Below are 20,004 nucleotides of genomic sequence, written 5' to 3'. Positions count from 1 at the left end.
TTTGTCCGTGTTGTCACAAATGGCAGGATATCCGCCTTTCTCGTGGCTGAATAATATTCTGTCCTGTATGTGTGCCACATCTTTTTTATCCATGTATATCCATTGATGGGCATTTGGGTTGTTTCCATATTTGGGCTCCTGTGAATAATGCTGTGATCAACATGAAAGAGCATGTATCCCGTTAATATCCTGTTTTCGTTTCCTTTGGGTATATATCCAGAAGCCGAATTGCTGGTTTGTATAGTAGATCTACTATTTTTAATCTTTGAGGAACCTCTCTATTGTTTTCTGTACTGGTTGGACCATTTACATTCTCACAACCAGTGTATAAGAGTTCCCTTTTCACCACATTCTCACCAGTACCTGTTGTTTCTTGTCTCCTTGATGGCAGCCAAGTGATACTTCATCGTGGTTTTTTGCATTTCTCTGATGGTTAGTGATATTGAACTTATTTTCATCTGTCTGTTGGCCATTTTGATGTCCTCTTTGGAAATACGTCTTTTTAGTTCTCTGCTCATTTTTAAGTTGGATTGTTTGGGGGTAGTTTTTTGTTGTTATTAAGTTTTATGAGTTCTTTATATATTTTGGATATTAACCCCTTATTCGATAGGTGGTTTGGAAAAATTTTCTCCTGTAGGTTGTCTTTTTATTCTGTTAATTTTTTTTTTGCTGTACAGAAGCTTTTGAATTTGATGTAGTCCCATTTGTCATTTGTGCTTTTGTGGTTTATGCATTTGGTGTCATGTCTGAAAAGTCATTGCCAAGACTAGTATAAATGAGCTTCTTCCCTTTGTTTTTTTCCTAGGAGTTTATTGTATTAGTTCTTATGTTCAAGTGTCTGATCCATTTTGAGTTAAGTTTTATTAGTTGTGTGAGATGGGGCTCCAGTTTCATTGTTCTGCATGTATTTCTCTAGTTTTCCCAGTATCGTTTGTTAAAAAGACTGCCCTTTCCTCCACGAGGTATTCTTAGATCCCTTGTTGAATATTAGTTGACCAAACTTTTCTAATTATTTTTTAGCTCCAAAATTTCTGTTTGGTTGTTTTTAATGGTTTCTGTCTCTCTGTTGATATTCTCATTTTGTTCATGCATCATTTTACTGATTTTATTACATTTAATTGTCTAACTGTGTTCTCTTTTAGATCATTGAGCTCTTTAAGGAAATTATTTATATTCTTTGTCATGTAATTAATAGAACTCTGTTCCTTGGGGATGGTTTCTGGGAATTTATTTTGTCCCATTGATTGAAACATATTTCACTTGTTCTTTATGTGGTTTGTTTTTGTTTTTTTTCCCTGAGTTTTTTGCATTTGTAAATGCACCCACTTCTTCCAGTCTTTATGGACTGCTTCACACACAGGACGACTTCACCAGCCAGCACAAGTATAGATTTTGGAGGCCTCTGACACCTTTGGAGGGAGGAGGTGTGTGACTCTCAAGGCTGTATACGTGATTTTTCAGTTAAAGAAGTTTTCAGTTTTGTTTTCAGGACCTTGTAGTCTTTTGTACCATCTGGTATCTGTCTGTGGCACTGCAGGTTCTTGGGAGCCATGGGAGAAGGCTGCCCTGTTCTCCTTGTTCTCACTAGCCTCCAGGCATCTGAAGCATCCTGGCTCCCCAGAAGCTTCCCAGATCAGGCAAGATAGATACCATTCCCTTGGGAAACTCGCTGAAAAGCCAGAACATTGGACATATGCCCCTTCTCCCTTCTGAGAGAGAAGCAACAAGTTGGGCACTTTCTCCCAATTGCCGCAGGCCGTGCCAGCCCATCTGTGGCCCTGCAGGCTCTCGGATGCTGTGGCAAGCTGCTCCTGTTCTCCCTTGCTTTCAGAACCCTCCAGGCATCCAGACCGTGCCAATCACCTTAGCACCTGAATCACATGAGATAGTAACCAGTCCCTTGGGCAGCCCTCCAAACCACCGGAATGTTCCACTCTTTTCCCTCCACACCCACCCTTAGAGGAGCAGCCACAAGCCAGGCTGAAACTGTTGTCTTGGACAAGAGGCGGTCATAGATAACGTGAAATGGCCCTTCTCACCTGTTCTAGTGAGGGTTTCCTGGGCTTTGCACTTGCTGGTGGTACTGCAGGTTCTTAAATGGGTTCTGGAGTTTTCGTAACAGAATATTTTGTCTGTATGTTGTTAATTCAGTGGTTCTCTGGAGGAAGGGAGGCTGGGACTTCCTTTTCATCCATCTTGCTCTTACCTTTCTTTTCTATACATTACCGTGATTAAGTATATACTGAATGTTTCTTCTGGTTTCTCATTCCATCCCTACCCCCTTGAATCGTCCTATCCTCCCTGAGGCTAGTAACAGATCGCCTGTGAACATCTCATGATGTTCTTAGGCTAAAATAGCTGCCCTATGGCTCTTGTCATTGTTCTGAGTGAGTGTTTCTCCCTCCTTCTGCTCCTCATCTGCTCATTTTAGGCAGTTGTGTTAGCTTTTGGCCCTGCTCCTGTTCTCAATTGTGGTCATTTTCCAGGCTACAGATTGACTCATCCTGCTAGGTCTTTCGAAATTTTTCTTTATTTCTTTCTTTTATTTTTTAAAAGATTTTATTTATTTATTTATTTGACACAGAGAGAGAGAGTCAGAGAGTCAGAGAGCACAGGCAGGGGAAACAGCAGAGAGAGGGGAAGCAGGAACCCCACTGAGCAGGGAACTCAATGTGGGTCTAGATCTCAGGACCCTGGGATCATGACATGAGCAGAAGGCAGACACTTAATGGACTGAGCCACCCAGGTGCCCCTCAGAATTTTTCTTAAGGGTTCCATTAGATGTTTGCTGCCAGGTTTTTAGGATCACTTAGAAATCTATTCATGACTCAGGTCTTTTTATTTTTAGGGATGGTACCTAATGTGCAAGACGATATTTGAGTTTCTACTGAATACATTTATGCCTGGTATGGTTGATCACATGGTTATTCATTTATTTTGGGAAAAGCTCTTCACATGTTCCCAGAGTATAGCTAAAAACAAGTTACCACCTACAGTTATAATCTATTTACATGTCTGTCTTCTTTACAAATGAATTGACATCCTCCAGGGCAGGAACTAAGTCTTCTTGGTTTCCTTGAACCTCCTGCACTGCTTGGTGTATACTGGCTTATTTTTCTACTATTATTATTTTAATTTTTTATTAAGATTTTATTTGACAGATCATAAGCAGGGGGAACGGCAGGCAGAGGCAGAGGGAAAGGGAAAAAAGCAGGCCTCCTGCCGAGCAGAGAACCCAATGTGAGGCTCCATCCCAGGACCCTGGGACCATGACCTGAGCAAAGGCAGACAGTCAACCAACTGAGCCACTCAAGTACCCCAATATACTGGCTTATTTAATAAAATTGCATTGGAGAATTATCAGATTGCCTGCCTGTGATACAGTTCTTTGTATAAGTAGGAACTAAAGAACCATTTTTCATTCTCTTTACTGCTCTTATCTAAGGACCTGGATAAGTATTTGTGATTCTTTTGCTATGTCCCTCTAAAAGAAAAATAACCCAATTATTGGGCTTCTGATGATCTTTTTGACCCTGTGATTTTAAATCAGCATATATGATCTGTGGTTCAGAACGTGCCTTTACAGTCAGACTGTTCTAGATATATTCAGACTCTGGTTCCAGCATTTTCTGTAAAACTTTGGGCAAATTACTTACCTCCCTTAAGTCTCAGTTTCCTTATCAATAAAATGAGGGTGTAATAATACCTCATACTATTGGAAGGATTATTTGGGAGAAGGCATGCATAATGCCTAGCACAGAACACTCAAAAATATTAAACAGTATTGTAAAAATGAACATACATAGGGGTGCTTGGGTGGTACGGGCGGTTAAAGGTGCAACTCTTGGTTTTTGCTCAGGTTGTGATCTCAGGGTCATGATACTGAATCCCGAGTAGGGCTCCACATGGAGGCTGCTTAAGACTCTTTCTCCCTCTGCCCCTGCCCCCATTTGTGTGTGTACATGTGCGCGCTCTCTTTCAAATAAATAAAAAAATCTTTTTAAAAAATGTACATATAGTGTATTACATTTTAAGCCTTTTGCTTATTAGCCATTAAAAGTCAATGATTTGCAACCAGGGCCATGTTGATAATTCTTTGTTTCCAACTGACAGGTTGATTATATTTGATGTTTATATCTTAATTAGATGTAATTGGCTATTTAAGAACAACCCTAGAAACAAGAAAGCAATTATAGATTTCATTTATTGCTCTTCTGCAGCCTGAAGTCCTGGTCTAGTTGCAGTTAAAGTCCAATGAGAACAGTATCCATTAGTTTAAAAGTGATGGTTTAGAAAAGCTGAGACATCCAAACACAAAAAGAATATATGCTGTATGATTCCATTTACATAAAATAGTAGAAAACTATAGTTCAAGAAAGGAGGTAAGTGGTTGAATAGGACAAGGAAAAAAAGGATAGGCCACAAAAGGACATGAGGATACATTGGAGATGTTGGAAATGTTCTGAATCTGTGTAGAATCTGCACATTGAAATGTGCACTTCAAATGGATGTGGTTTCTTGCATATAAAGTATGTATGAATAAATTGATTTTTTAGAGTGAGGCATTTTTATGATCCATTTTATTTAGTAATTTCTGAATCTTAATCATCACTAGATAATAAACTTAAAGGTTTATATTTAGTCAAATTTAGGCTTACCTCTGCTGCGGTAACATCCTACTTGTCTGGAAGTCAAATTGTTGGCAACTTCATGTCTCTAACACACAGCCAGAAGGCTGGAAATCAGGGGAAATGTCCTTGAGTGGCTCCATAGCTGCCACGGAGCCCATGTGTTGATTGCAAAGGAATGGTCAGTAATCCCCATTAGAGTCTGTTTAATGTAATTTTATACAAAATATTAATAAATCCTGTCTTTTCCCCAAGCTTACAGCCAATGCAAAGTAACAAATTAGAAGGTGAACACAGGTAGTAATGTGCATAGAAGATTTAAAAATATAAAACTGGATTTAAGAACTTCAAGTTCAATGACTGGGGGCAATGTAGATCCAGGGAAAGGCTGACTCAATACACTACAATAGGCTGTGGGATATTTCTGTATTCAGACACCAGAATTTTAGTCGTATATTCATGACAATGAACTTTAATAGTTAAGAAAATATTAAAGTGTATTATTAATTATTAATAACTTTAATATTTAAAATATTAAGTTACAGTCCCTGTGTGATACTTAGAATTGTATAGTTTATACAGAAACAATTAAATAAAACATTTTGTTGTTTAAGAGAAATATTAGGAATCTGTAAAACCTATATATGAGGGGCCGCCTGTGTGGCTCATTGGGTTAAGCCTCTGCCTTTGGCTCAGGTCATGATCTCAGGGTCCTGGGATCGAGCCCTGCATCAGGTTCTCTGCTCAGCAGGGAGCCTGCTTCCCCCTCTCTGCCTGCCTCTCTGCCTACTTGTGATCTCTGTCAAATAAATAAATAAAATCTTAAAAAAAAAAAAAACCCACAACCTATATATGAACATGTGGGTGTGTGTTTTTATGTGCTTATGTGTAGCTATACAAGCACGCACACACATATTCCATGCTCTTGTAAACTTCTATCATAGTGTGACTTTTTATCCTGAACTAGTAGACTCATGGAAACAAGATTTTAGTAAGCTGTTAGTGGGACTAATTACCAGCTCTTGAAGAAGCCAAATCTGTTGTTAATTATACTAATATACTGATCGTTTCTGGACCTATTCTTGTTTTAAAAAGATTAAAATGTGTCTATAATACTTTTCTGTAAGTAAGCACACCCACTTATTTATTGGCTAGAGATACTATCGTTTCTCTGATAGTAAAATGAAAACAAGGTAGGAGAAATCATTATAATTGGTTCACTGCATGAGAAGTTATTTTTTCATTTATTTACTCTCAGTTATCAAAATAGAAAACATTAGATCTCTATACATGACAAGCACTTTATCGCAATAATTATCACAAAATTAGTAATCTGCTTATATTTGGGCAATTCAATGTTACATGTATTTTTTAGAGCAGTTGTTTTTTATTTGGGGGATTTTTGTTGTTGTTGTTACATTCAGCTGGCCAACTTAAGGGGAAGTATTAATGGACCCTTTATGAATTCTGTTCAGTAGCCACTTAGTTAGGGTCTACTATGTGCCAGCACTATGCCAATCTCCTCTGCTTTCAAAGTAAAACTAATAACTGATTCTCAAGGGCCTATGACTTGCTAAAGCGTGGACTTTTCTTATAGGCAGTAATGAACCATTAACAATTTTCAAAAGGAAAAATAGTGTGATAAGATCTTTCTCGGAACAAACGTTCATGGCTGTAGGCAGAATGGGCAGAGTCTGCATAGATTCAGAAAGATCAATCAATACAAGTTTAAATGTAGAGGGAGATTGAAGAATCCCAGATAATTATGAAAGTTTCATCAGGGTTGACTGTGTGGGTGGCTGTTCCATTAAGGGATGTTGGAGAAGGAATGGTTTTCTGAAGAGATGACAGGATGTATTAGTTTGGCTGGGGACCTGCTGATCTGGCAGTGCTCAGAAATACTGGGGAGCACAGTACACTTGGACTCATGTTGGGCTAGGAGGCTCTCCAGAAAGAGACTAAAAAGCAACTGGTACAAATGCAGAAAAAGAACCATTTTATTTTAAACAGCGGGTTGAATTTTATTTATTTATTTATTTTTTAGTTTTGTATTGTTTGGAGCTTTGGGGTTGTTTTTGTTGGCCTCTCTATTTTACTGTTTAGGGATTTGAATGTCTTCATTGCTGCACTAATAATGTGAGGAGGTTGAATTAGACTAGTGTTTCCCAGACTTCCGGCCCCATAGGAATTACCCCAGGATCTTATTACCAGTGCAGATTCTGAATCTGATGATCAGGTGGAGGCTGGGGGCCTGGATTTCCAACAAGCAGTAACAAAGATCATTACAAAGGAGGAAAGGTCACTTTCCTCTTCAGAGTCTCATCTTTTAGACTTAACACTTTTGTAAAATAAGAGAAGACAGAATTATTGTACTTCACTCATTCAACATACAGTTTTACTTCATGATTGGTAGATGAGTCAGTGGCTATAGGTAAAGTTCACCAAAACACATTATTAATAGCTCTGCCAGGCATTATAGTTCAGAAAATTGAGCCATCCTGTCTTCTTCCATATAGGTTTGATTGGGCCACGTGCATTTTATTATCTTAACATATTCTCATTTTAAAAATCTTTTATTATAATTTAGCTGTTAAATTGAACAGTACACTGAAATATGAGGTGTGTTTTTGTGATGACACAAAATACCTTTTTTGGAATGACATTGACATATACTTGCTCAAATAAATGATCGTTCCTAACCTTACTGAATCACTGGTCAGATTAAACAGTATTAGTGACTGTGTTACAAGTACAGTATAGTGGTGAGTTTTTATTTGTTCATGTTTTTGACTATGACATCCATTAACTTATCCTTGACGTTCCGTATATCCATTGTTGTTTAAGAGATTGTGATAGAAATGAGGAAGGCTATGAGTTAGGGGTTGGCAAGAATGAGTAAGTATGGGAAGAAGGCATGAATAGGAGAGATTTTATAAATTCCAAGATACAAGGTACTCTTATTAAAATTGTTAACAAAAGAGATTTTACCAGTGAATAAGCTGTTCCCGGAATTTAAGACACCTTTAAGGCTTGATCGTTTTGGGCTCTGTGAAGACTTAGTGAAATGGAACAGGTCATCAAGACTGGTTCCACTCACCAGGCTTTCACTCGAATTGGGTTTCATCACAACAGTTCTGTGAATTATATCCTAAAGATACACTCACCGGCGCATGATCAAGAAAGAGTCATGGCATTTCATGGAAGTGAAATTCTAATAACTATAGTTCTTTTGTAAAGTATGGTCATTTATTAGCTTAAGTAAGATTCTAGGCATTTCCGAAAGGCATCAGTATTCTAAAATGTTAAATTGCGGGGCACCTGGGTGGCTCAGTCGTTAAGCGTCTGCCTTTGGCTCAGGTCATGATCCCGGGGTTCTGGGATCGAGCCCCGCATCGGGCTCCCGGCTTGGTGGGAAGCCTGCTTCTCCCTCTCTCACTCCCCCTGCTTGTGTTCCCTCTCTCGCTGTGTCTCTCTGTCAAATAAATAAATATTTAAAAAAATAAATAAATAAAATGTTAAATTGCTACTACTAAGTGCAGTATTGCTTTTATTTAAAAAAAAAAAAAAAATGGGGCACCAAAAACCTGAAATCATCATTCATTGGCTTCTAAAGACTTGGGAGCTCTAACTTTATAACAAGAATGTGTCTCTGTTGTCTTTAATTTAAACAACAGCTTGTTTGGATAGAATATCCTCAGTGTATTTTTTTCTTATCCTCAACACTTGATGGTAATCCACTGTCTCTTGGCATTTATTGTGAGTGTCAAGAAGTCTGAGAACAATCTTGCGTTCCACCCCTTATATGAAAGTGACAGTTTCCTGCCTGGTTATCTGAAAAATTCTTTGTTTATTCTTCAAATTTAGTAATTTAAACCAGGATTTGTTTTAATGTTGATAGTTTTTTTATAAGCTCATCCATGAAACAGTGTGTTCTCTCAGTCTTGAGACTCAGTTCTTTTTTCCCTTGCTGGAGCATTGCCCAAATTCTATTTCTGAATAATTTTTCTGTTCCATGTGTTGGCATCTCAAGTTGAAGCACAATTTTTATGTTGGATTGTCTTAGTCTTCTATGTTTACCATGTACATTGCAATTTATTTCCCCTTTTATTTTTCCTTAGCCATGCATTTGATTATTTGAGCCCTTATCTCCACACCCTTGATTTGCCTTTCAGTTCTGTTGATCCTATTTCTTGTCATTTCTAGTTATTTATTAGATTTGTAGTAATTATATCGGTACTCAATTTTTTTTTCTTAGCTCTGTAATCTCACCTCATTCTTTTAAAAACTCATCATTGAATTTGGTTATTAAATTTATTTTCTTTTTTTTTAAACAGACTTTTTAAAGATTTTATTTATTTATTTGACAGAGATCATAAGTAGGCAAAGAGGCAGGCAGAGAGAGAGAGGAAGGGAAGCAGGCTCCCTGCTGAGCAGAGAGTCCCATGCGGGGCTTGATCCCAGGACCCTGAGATCATGACCTGAGCCAAAGGCAGAGGCTTTAACCCACTGAGCCACCCAGGTTCCCTTAAATTTATATTCTTAAGGGACTCCTGGGTGGCTCAGTCGATAGAGTGTCCAACTCTTGGTTTCGGCTTAGGTCATGATCTCAGGGTCGTGAGATCAGGGCCCAATCTGGGCACCACAGCACAATGAGCTTGAGAGTCTCTCCCTCTGTCCCTTGCCCCACTCATGCACACACTTTGTATCTCTCTAATATAAAATTTTAAAAATCTTTAAATTTATATTCTTAAGTTCTGTAGTGTAAAGCACTTAGAGGGAATCTGTTTCTGATGGCTTTTTCTTCTAGATTAAATCTTTGTCATTTAGATGCTATATTTTCTAAAACAAATTTATTATACAATAAAACATATGGGAAAATGTGTAAAATTCAAATACAATTTAAAAATTGATGACACATAAATATGTGTAAATCTGTATAATCCCTGCCACATCAAGATACATTCATGGTGGTCCAGAAAGTCCCTGTATTTCTCTTGCTTGTCATTATCCCCCACTTCTACACAAGAGTTAACGACTGCTGTTACTTTTAGTTATCTCTTTCGTGCTTTCCTTTATGGTCTTACCACCCGTGTATACATATTTTTGTATAATACATTTGAATTTTGCCTGACTGTGGACTTTATATAATCAGACCATATTGTGTGTATTCTTCTGTGACTTGTTCTTTTTTTCCACCATTATATTTGTAAAAATTCATCCATGTTCTTGCATGTATCTGTTTGTTTTCCTTCCTATATAGTATTTCATTATTAATCAAGGTTCTCCAAAGAGACAGAGTGAACAGGATGTGTGTGTCTATACACATACAGAGAGGAGGAGATTTATCAGAAGCCATTGTGTTACGTGGTTATGGGGACTGGAAAGTCTGAATCTGCATTGTGGGCTGGTAGGCCTGAGACATAGGAGGATCGGTGTTGCAGGTCAATGCAAAGGCAGTCTGCTGGAGGATCCCCTCTTGCTCAGCGAGGCCAACGTGTTGTTTTATTCAGGCCTTGAATTGACTGGATGAGCCCACCTATTTATGGAGATCATTCTTTTTATGCAAAGTGCATTGACTTAAAAGTTAATCTCATCTGAAAACACCCATCAAGCTGGCATATAAAATTAACCATCACAGTATGTGTACTACATTTCTTTCTGTTTTACTGGGATATGTAGGTTTTAGGTTTAGGCATTTAAGAACATTACCGTTAGGGTGTGAGTGTGCATGTGTATGTGCCTCCTAGTCCATATAATCATGTTGTCTTGGACCTTATCTAGGAATAGGATTGCTGTGTCATAGGGAATGCATATATTCAACTGTACTAGATAATATAAAACCCTCTCGTTAAGCAGTATGCCAGGTGCTGGTTATATTAGGTGCTCTGTATCCTTGCTGGTACATGGTATGGTCAGACTTGTTGGGTTTTACCATTCTGAAGATTTAATTTGCATTTGCCGGACTCACTAAATACCTTCTCACATTTGCCTTCTGGGTGTGAGCCCGTTGTAATTGTCCGTCATATAGACTTGTGTCCTTCAACTTAGATGATTTAAATGATCTTTTTGGACTTCTTCCCCTTCTATTTCCTCTGTCTCTGTTTTTAGAGCTCTTATTATTTAGATGTTGGACTTCTTGGATTGATCATCTGTCTTATTTCTTTTCTCTATTTTCCATCTTATTGCTCTTCTTGAAAATTTTCTCAACTTCATCTTTCATTTCTTCCTTTGAAGTCCTCATCTGTGCTGTCTTCATTTTTTCTATGTATTCTATATTTATTCCTCTTTCATAGCATCCTAGTGTTTCTCCTTCAATTTTCTCTCATTCTGTTTGTCTATCTTTGTTCTTCCTGAGACAGTCTTTCCTCAGATGTCAGGTGGTCCTTGGCTAACTGTTCACATTTAAGTTTACTTGGCACTAAAAAGCTGACTGGTAGTTCTGAGAGCTTGAAAGAAAGCAGCCAAGCAGAGGGTGATGTTTCTATTCTTAAGTCTTTTCAGTTGGGCGGATCAGATTTCCCAGAGCAGAATCTTCCAGTCTCCTCTCATGAAAAGTGCAAGCCTTTTGAGACTCCAGCAACAAAGAGAGCCTGGGGATTCAGTCTTCAACATGTAAAACTTGCACTTAATTTTCAGGATAGCACCTCTCCCCTCAATTCTTGTCTGGTGTCCCTCAGTTCATAACATCCTTGTTTTACTCTATCCAGAAAACAAGACTTAAGTCTTCCACCAGTTTGGGGGAAGGGGTGGCACTGGAGACCATATTGGAGACTGTGGGGGGAATAACTCACTGCTTCTTAAGCAGACTTCAACTCATTCTCGTCTATCAGTTCCACCTTCCAGAGCTTGACTGGTACTGCCTTTGGAGGATTAGATAAGCACATTGGCTTGTCTTGTTCACTGAAGATGATTTACTGTGCCAAGGGAATATATTCATGAGGTCATGTATTTTAATAGTTTTCTTCCATTCCACCATCCAAAACTATAGGACCAGCTAGACAACTGTAGTATCCTGACAAAGGTTTCCAATGGAAAAAATATTTTTAAATTGTATGTGGTTATGTTCTCTCTTTCTAAGCCTTTCAGTTTTTAGTATTTAACTCAATGCCTCATCATATTCTTGTCTCTCTTTTAACGTTCCTTTCAAGGGTGTATTTACGATTAAATTTATGAAATTCTTGTATTTCTTCATTAGATTAGCTTCTCTGACTTTGGTAAACAATACACAGTTATGTATTTATGACCAATAAAATTGTTCTTACATGTTGGTTTCTGGAAATAGTTCTAACATTTTATTGTTAACTTAGACAAGTGTGTTGTGTATGTTTCTTTGTTAAGAGAAAACATCTGCTAGCTTGGAGCTTTCCTTTGAAGAGATATTTTCAAATACTTTGACCTCAAATCAGAACTAATTCTTGGTTTCAGAAGAAGTAAAGTAAAATCCCAAAGGCTATTCCTTATACATATTTTCATCACTTTGTACCTCTAGACTGAATTTTTTTAGTACAATTTACTTCTTAAAAAAATACAAAGGATGCTATTAAGGGTTTTGTTCACTGTTTAAAGCTAGATGTTTGGAATTATATATTTTGAAATTCATTTGAATACAACTGGGCATAGCATTAAACAGCTTTTTAAAACATGAAAACCCAAACCTGAAATCACTGGAGAAAAAGACATTTCTAGAAAGTGGTAATTATCTGCTACAACAGTAGCAGTTCAAAGCAGATTATCCCAGTTTCTCTTTTCTCTTTGTTAACTACAGTACCACTTTGAAAAAAATGAATTTTGTTGAACTGTAGCTAGGTCTAAGAGTTGGTCATATACAGCTTCAAACATGTTCACCAAAGAGGGAACAGCTATAAAAATGCAAGGGCAGATGCAAGTAATAAATATAAGAAAAGAGGAAAAGGAAGATTTTCCTGTAAAAATGGAGGAAAATGGTTTAGTTTTAACAGTTTTTACAAATCACCGTCCAATAGTATGGAATTCGGCCCATGTCACCAGAACAGTTTCACATGTCCTGCCTTCAGTATGGCTGCGTTGACTGACCTTTCGCCTTTGAATTCAGAGACCTGACTCACAGGCCACCGTGCAGACTCTTTGCTTCTCCCTTCCTCCCCTCTTTGCTTTCTGCTGTAGTTCCACTCTGTTCAACCAGGTGGTATAAGCTTATTCAGGGACATAGAAGAAATTCACAGAGTGCTTGTCCTTGCCTTGTGTTGACTGTGAAATCAGGCAGCGCAGAGATAGTCCTGGACAAGTCATTTGTATTTGCGGTTAGTTATTCAGCCCCCTCCAATACATAGTCATTCTCTCTCCTCTTTTACGTCATTATTTGATACATGTTCCGTCATTCCCTGCAGAGGCCTAACAGGGAAGGTGAAAGGGAACTACCCACCATTCATTGAACCTGGGTCTACTTAGCTTTCACTTAAATATGCTTATGTAATCCTCACAGCCATGTGTTGGAGAAAGGTGATGCTATTCCTGTTCTCTAGAGGCAGAATCTGAAGAACGAGTTGCTCAAATCACTCGGCTAAAATGTGGCAGTCCCAGGATTTAAACTTATTTTGTCTGATCCCAAAACCTAAGGTTTTCTATTAAAAACACAGAGCCCCACATTTGCCTTTCCCGGGTCAAACCCTATTTCAATATGCAAAGGTGCTTTTGTACTTGGATGTAAGCAGTAGCTCTGAGACTTTCTAAGCAGTGAGCACCTTTGTTTTCATGGTGTGAGAGAGATGTTGGATTCCCTTGTTTCATTAATCATTCCACGGAGATGTAACTCTTCCATATAAGACCAAGACTATACACATTTTTATGATCATTTTTTAGAAATCAAACTAAAGATGAACTCTTTAAAATTCAGCATTTTGGGGCGCTTGCCTGGCTCAATTGGTAGAACATGTGACTCTTGCTCTTGGGGTCATGAGTTTGAGGGTAGAGTTTACTTTTAAAAAAAATAACAAAATAGACTCTTAAATAAATAAAATTCAGCGTTTCATCTTGTGTTTGTATTGACTTGTTTTCATGTACATCTCTTTCCCATTAAGGTAATCAAGGGAACAGGAACTTTATTATGAACCACCTAATATTTACCAGAGTTCTTGGGTGTGTTGTTAAATGTTGCATAAATGACAATCTGTAAGTGATAAATTTTTACAAGGACGGATTCTTTCTTTGCCCTTAGATTTGTCATCTCTCCTTTTATGGCTCTTTTTCTGTCGAAGAAACACATCCATTCCCCATCCTCCTCAAAGATTTTCTATCATGCCTTTCAAATCACAGGAGAGAAGAGGACTCTGTCGGTCTGTGCTATGATGCTGTCTTTATGTAACTTCCAAAGTGAAAGGAGGTACAGGGTAGACAAAGAAAGCGTGCAGTTCCAGTAGTAAAAATAATGCAGCTTTCTTAAAAAGTCAATCACAATTCCAAAATGGAAATTCATTTTCTTGTCCTTTGAGGTCAAGTTTTAAATCAACTTTTTATGAGTTATCTTCATTATCTGATCACCTCCCTTAAGACTTGAAGTTTGTTTGGACTGGAAGCCCAGAGTTGAAGTGCAGGCTCAGGAGGAATTGTGAATTGTGCGTAGGGTCTCTTGAAGTTGCTATGATAAGAGAAAAGGACAAACTGACTTAGTGTTTTTTGCCTACTACCTAGAGGTAGCCAGGAAATCCTCTCCTTGGCTGGATTAGGAATAGGCCCATTGTGAAGCCTCCTAAACTTCTCTGCTCTATCGGTCTAACCATCCCAACTCAAGCCTGCCATCTTCCCTTCTGCCTGACAGTCCCATCGTGCTCAGATTTTAGAAGAAATTCGAGTGACAAATGCCTGCCACCACTGCTTGGGTAGTCTTTAGTTTGTCATATGCACTGTAAAATCATAAACCCCTGAAGGAGTAAAATAGTCTCATCTTTCATTGAAGTGACCCTGAATACAATTGAAATATAAAAGGACTTCATGTTAAACAGTATTATGAGTGATTATTGTTGTAAGAATCTTCAAGAAATTATAAAGTGGCTTTCTATATTCATTTTGCAAAACCAGATAGTATGTAGCAAAAAAGAAATTTTAAAAGTAGCATATTAAACTGAAAAAAACTTCCATATTTAATTTTGGTGTAGAAATTTTACCTTCTAATTTTTTAGACTTATACTGAAAGTTTACTCAGGAAAAGTGTGTCTGTAACATTACAGTAAAATGGAGAATGGGAAATTGGAATTATATGGATCATTCACTTGAGTATAAATCAAAATATAATTGCTTTTAAAGAACCAAAAAGTGGATAAATTTTATTTTAGTAGAAGGACCATCATGGATAGAATGTTGGGTTCTAGATTAAATAATTGTTAAAATTCAATTTGAACTACAGAAACAAAGATACCTCAGACCATTATAAAAAATGTTTCCTTTTTTAAGGATACATTAAAAGTAGATTCTTAAGTTGCTAAGTCCTGTCCTTCTGGAATATAACTAATACCAGAATAATATTGTTACATAGGTTTGCAGTCCTAATTAAGCACTTTATTTTAGTATTAAACAGGGTATTATTTTAGTATTTTAGTTCACCTCTGTTTTGTTTTTGTTGTTGTTCTGTGTGTTTTTTTTTAAAGAGTTTATTTATTTACTTGACAGAGAGAGAGATCGCAAGTAGTCAGGGAGGCAGGCAGAGAGAGAGGGGGAAGCAGGCTCCCTGCTGAGCAGAGAGCCCGATGTGGGGCTCGATCCCAGGACCCTGAGATCATGACCCAAGCTGAAGGCAGAGGCTTAACTCACTGAGCCACCCAGGCGCTCCTTCTGTGTGTTTTAAACAATGAAATTAAATATACTCTTTCTGATTTGTTCAGTTTTTAATTATGCTCACTTGGGACTGCCTTTGGGAGACCATAATACTGGCTCTTGGTGCCTTGTGGCATCAGCTTTCATAAAGTCAAGAAACAAAATACTGAACTTATCATAAAACTAAACCATTATTCTCCAGTTTTTAAAGTATGTCACCAAAACATGACCCAAAATGGAGAACAGAATTTCTAGAGTCCAACAGTTTGTGACTTCTGTGCCTTATGTATACCTCAAATATTTCTTGCTTAGACTCAAAAAAGAGATACAGAAAAATGACTACGTAATAGGGAAGAGCAAGTGATTGACCCGTGGCTAGAAATCACAAAAGTATGTTTCCTTCTTTTTTATTAACATATAATGTATTATTTGCTTCAGGGCTACAGGTCTGTAAATCATCAGTCTTACAGAATTGCCCTCCTGCCCTACTGTGTGGCTCAGGGTCTGGAATCCATTCTACTTTAAATGGTTACTGGCATCATACCTAGCTGAGCCCTGAGTGGACCTTTCCCATTGAAAGAAACAAATGCTGGGATCTATAGTATGTTGAATATTTTAATTGATCAACTTGAGAACATGTTAATATAGAAATTTCATCTGTGATGGAACAATTGAATAAAGAAGTGTTCTAATAGGATATGAGCTTTATTTTTCCTCGTTTTTCCTACAGGACAATGAAGTGGTTTAAAAAGATAAACAAGAACATTTTTTTTCCTTCTAGAGGAGACATGCTTCTGGCTAGTTATCCCTAGTTGTTGCAAATTCATTCTTTGTGTGCAAGTGTTTTATTTTCTATATTCCAGACGATTCATAGAGATATAGCCACAGTTTATTTAACAAAGAAGACACACACAAACAAAGCAATAGTGGGGATTTTTTTGTTCTTTTTTTTTTTTTTTTTTTTTTTTTCAGAAAGAATTCACTTGCTTACTCTTCTTAAAAACATCTTTCCCATTTCATTGAGGCAGATTTGGAAGTCAAACCAGAAACTTCAGGCTGTACTACGATGGAAAGCACTTCGTTGGGGAGAAGCGCTTTGAGTCCATCCACGATCTGGTGACTGATGGATTGATTACTCTCTATATTGAAACCAAGGCAGCAGAATACATTGCCAAGATGACGATAAACCCAATTTATGAGCACATAGGATACACAACCTTAAACAGAGAGCCAGCATACCAAAAACATATGCCAGTCCTGAAAGAGACACATGATGAGAGAGATTCTACAGGCCAGGATGGGGTGTCAGAGAAAAGGGTAAGCTACCATGAAACCACACTTGATCTTCTTCCGTTCGGGGTCTGTATGAACAAGCCATGACTGCCAGAAGAGGCTGGCTCCCCAGAGCTTTGAAAAAGATGTGCATTTTCCCTACTGTCTGGTTTTGGTGGTGCTGAGCTTTGCATATATCTAATTCTTGTTCAGTTATATCAGGTCTGTGTTTGTGTTCCATATTACTTCTTATTTCATCAGTTTCACAGCTTCAAAACTATGTTGAAAAAAATGTCCCCTGATAAGAAAAAAAAAAAAGTCCAGGGCTTTGAGTCAGAAGCATAACTGTGATCCAGAAAAGACAGCTGTATTACACGAGAAGTTGAGGAAGTCGCATAATTATCAAAACTACTTTTTCGTTCCCTTTATACATAGTTCTGTTCTTTAGCAAAGTGATATATATCCATACTTTAAAATACCTAGGATTAAATTCAGTCTATCAATAACTATTACACTGTTTCGAGAATCAGTCAGTCCTGAGTAACAGGAGTGTTTATCTCCTTCTGGACTCTTAAGAAGTAATTGAATCAGAAAGATTTATTTTAATTTTAAAAGACAATTTAAGTTTTTCATTTGGCATATCTTGTAATATATTTAAAGTTAACAGTGAGTTTCAGTTCCTTGGCATTAACATTATTTTACTTTGAAAATTGTTCCTAGCTGCTTCCTTATCCCTCAAAAAGAGAGTGAATTTCCTGATGTTTTATATTGTGTGGGATGTAGGTGGGAGAATTTTATGTATTCTAATTGGAATTGTATTAATCCATTCTTACATTTTCGAGACTCTCTAGTTGCCATGTTAAAGAAATGCAGTGTTACAAGGTGATTTGAACTAGGATTACCAAATAGATTTGTATGCAAATTCTGCCATTTTACCCATTGGGTGAATTACTTCATGTCACTTAATTTTTCTATGCTTTGATGTTCTTCTTTGCAAAATTGTAGTAATAATCAAGTTGTTGTGAGAATTGATTGAAGGAGATAATACATGTGAAATAATCAAACAGTGGTTGGCACATAGTAAGCACTCCAGTTTGGTGGTGATGTTATTTTAACAGCCATATTACCTCAAGGTGGTATCCTAAAATACTTACAGTTGTCTTAAAGTACTTAGGTAGTGTATGGGAATCTAAAATGTTCCTCGTCTAGCCTCAATTTTAGTTTTTGTCTAGTCTAACTCAAAGTGACACTTTGTGGCTACAGAGAAACCAACATTTGAAATTAGAGATTGTAGAAAATCGTTTTCATATATTCACATTTGTTAGGAACCCAGATCTTTTTTGGAAGTAACCAGCATTTAGAATCCTAAAAGCTGTGCTGTATCTAATATTGTTCTTTTCACTCTCTAATTCCCATTTTCTCACTTTTGGTTATTTTCCATTCATGGCCTTTCTCAGTAATGGTTGTATTTAAATATCTCTAACACTGAAAATATATTTTACGCAGCTGTGATAGAATATTCTAAATCAACATTTGTGAAATATTTTTACAGTGTGTGCATGTGGGCTTTTTAGAGTTGATCAGCCTGATGATAACCTTTGCTAATGCGTTCTGGATATATTTTTCAACATTAAGAGACTTCAGCTATTCCCCATAGGGCTAGTCATTTAACCTCTTAAGGTCTTGGTTGTCCCTCCTACAACGAGCAAATAGCATTCACAAAGGAAAGACACTGAGGCAGCTAATGCCTGGAGGACCCTTTCAGCTCTAGGATCCATGAGCCCCCGTGTGTTCTGGCAACAACCCATGTTACGCTGCCTGGACTGTCTTGTGCTGATGACCAGTGATAGCCACGTAGAGTGAAAAAGCTGGGCCTGGAAACTAGTTCTCGCCAGTAGTACATAATTATGAATCACTTTAAAAATTATTCTTTGTTTTAAACTGCATGCATCTTAAGTCTAGTTGGCTTAAAATCTACTCACTCAAAAATAGATTTATTTTATTTATAGGTGTCATCCAACAGGACAGGGATGATGACCTGTTCAAGAGCTTGACACATTGATTCCCTGTCACAGTTGATGACATTTGTAAGTAAAGACAATCATGTTTAATTGATTTAAAATCTCTCTTGCCACAACAATGGTTTAGTAAATATTTTATTGGGTCCTGAATAGCTAAAGCCCCTCTTGTCTGTGAGGGGTTTGCCTTTTCCTCAGAGGCAAAAGTGTTGATGTTGTAGGAGTTAGTATACTGCCGTGGAAATGTGCCCAGTGTTAGAATTAAGAGCTAGGTTCCAGTTCTCCTACGGGAATTGATTTCATGGGTCACTTTGGACAGACTGCTTCACTTCTCTGAGACTGTATTTCCCCACCTTTAATAAGAGGGCTGTGGACTAGATAGTCTCAAGATTTGGCTCTTGTTATAGTCTGTGATGCTTCAGGGAGTGTAGGTGTTGTACAAGAGAGAGAACATGGTACTAGAAATAGCACAAGAAATGGGTCCTAAAATGGGAGCTCTGTTTTCAGCTTATCCACCAACTAATCGTATCTCTTCGGTGCAATCCCCTAGCCTTTCTGGACTTCAGATTCTTCACAGATAAGAGGTTTTCTATAAGACAGTATAATTTTACAAGAGTTTCATTATAAATATTTGCTACAAAAAGGGCTCTGTGCTCAAATAGGTTTGATTAAAAAACCAAGTCTGTTTTTTTTTTAAACTTACCTATTTCTTTTCTTTGGGCTTCCGAGTTTCGCTAATAACCTATTATTAATAACCTATATTATGACTCTCCAAGAGTGTTCCCAAACTCATCTGGATCACCCCACCACTATTCGGAAAATTATATAGGAAAATCATGTTTCATGAAATCCACTTGGGGAAATTCTAGACCAGATAATCTCTTAAGGCCTTCCGTTGTTCTAAAACTGAAGGATAAGAGTTCTATGTATATATATTTTTTCCAGTCCTTAAGGTGTAAGTTGAGCATCTGTGCTTTGTGGAAGGTTGTCAGGATGGTTTTATGGCCATAAAGTTGTTGCCACAGGAAGTGAATCCTGAGCTGTCCCGCAGAAATTTCATGGCCTGTTGTGAGGGGGAAAGTTATTTTTTCAAGTGACATATATGTCATTTTTTCATTAACTGTTTAAGTTGCTTCTCCAGCTTGAAATATCAATAAGAAACTTAAATTTTTTCAAAAAACATTGAGAGAAATTTAATCATGAAGTTGTAGCATGTTGAAAAGCCAAACTTCTTCTCTTCTAAAATGGCTTAACTTTAGCGCTCAGACTGGCCATAAGCCCAGCTTTTATTAGTGGCTTTT

The 20,004-nt window shown here is 37.4% G+C and overlaps 1 protein-coding gene across 4 annotated transcripts in view; it reads left to right on the top strand.

Annotated features, from left to right (window-relative positions):
• Positions 1-20,004, top strand: part of CHN1 (chimerin 1) — a 211,286-nt gene that overhangs the window by 104,534 nt on the left and 86,748 nt on the right. For 2 of the 4 annotated variants that reach the window (XM_047722227.1, XM_047722228.1), the window contains one exon: positions 16,442-16,730. In XM_047722227.1, coding sequence (XP_047578183.1) covers positions 16,442-16,730 — 289 coding nt within the window. Of the gene's footprint in view, positions 1-11,513; positions 11,519-16,437; positions 16,731-18,706; positions 18,773-20,004 lie in introns of those variants that run through there. The other 2 variants (XM_047722229.1, XM_047722230.1) reach the window with 2 other exon arrangements.

Source organism: Lutra lutra, chromosome 3 (assembly GCF_902655055.1).
Source record: "Lutra lutra chromosome 3, mLutLut1.2, whole genome shotgun sequence".
Lineage (NCBI taxonomy): Eukaryota > Metazoa > Chordata > Mammalia > Carnivora > Mustelidae > Lutra > Lutra lutra.
This window is presented reverse-complemented; position numbering and strand designations above follow the sequence as displayed.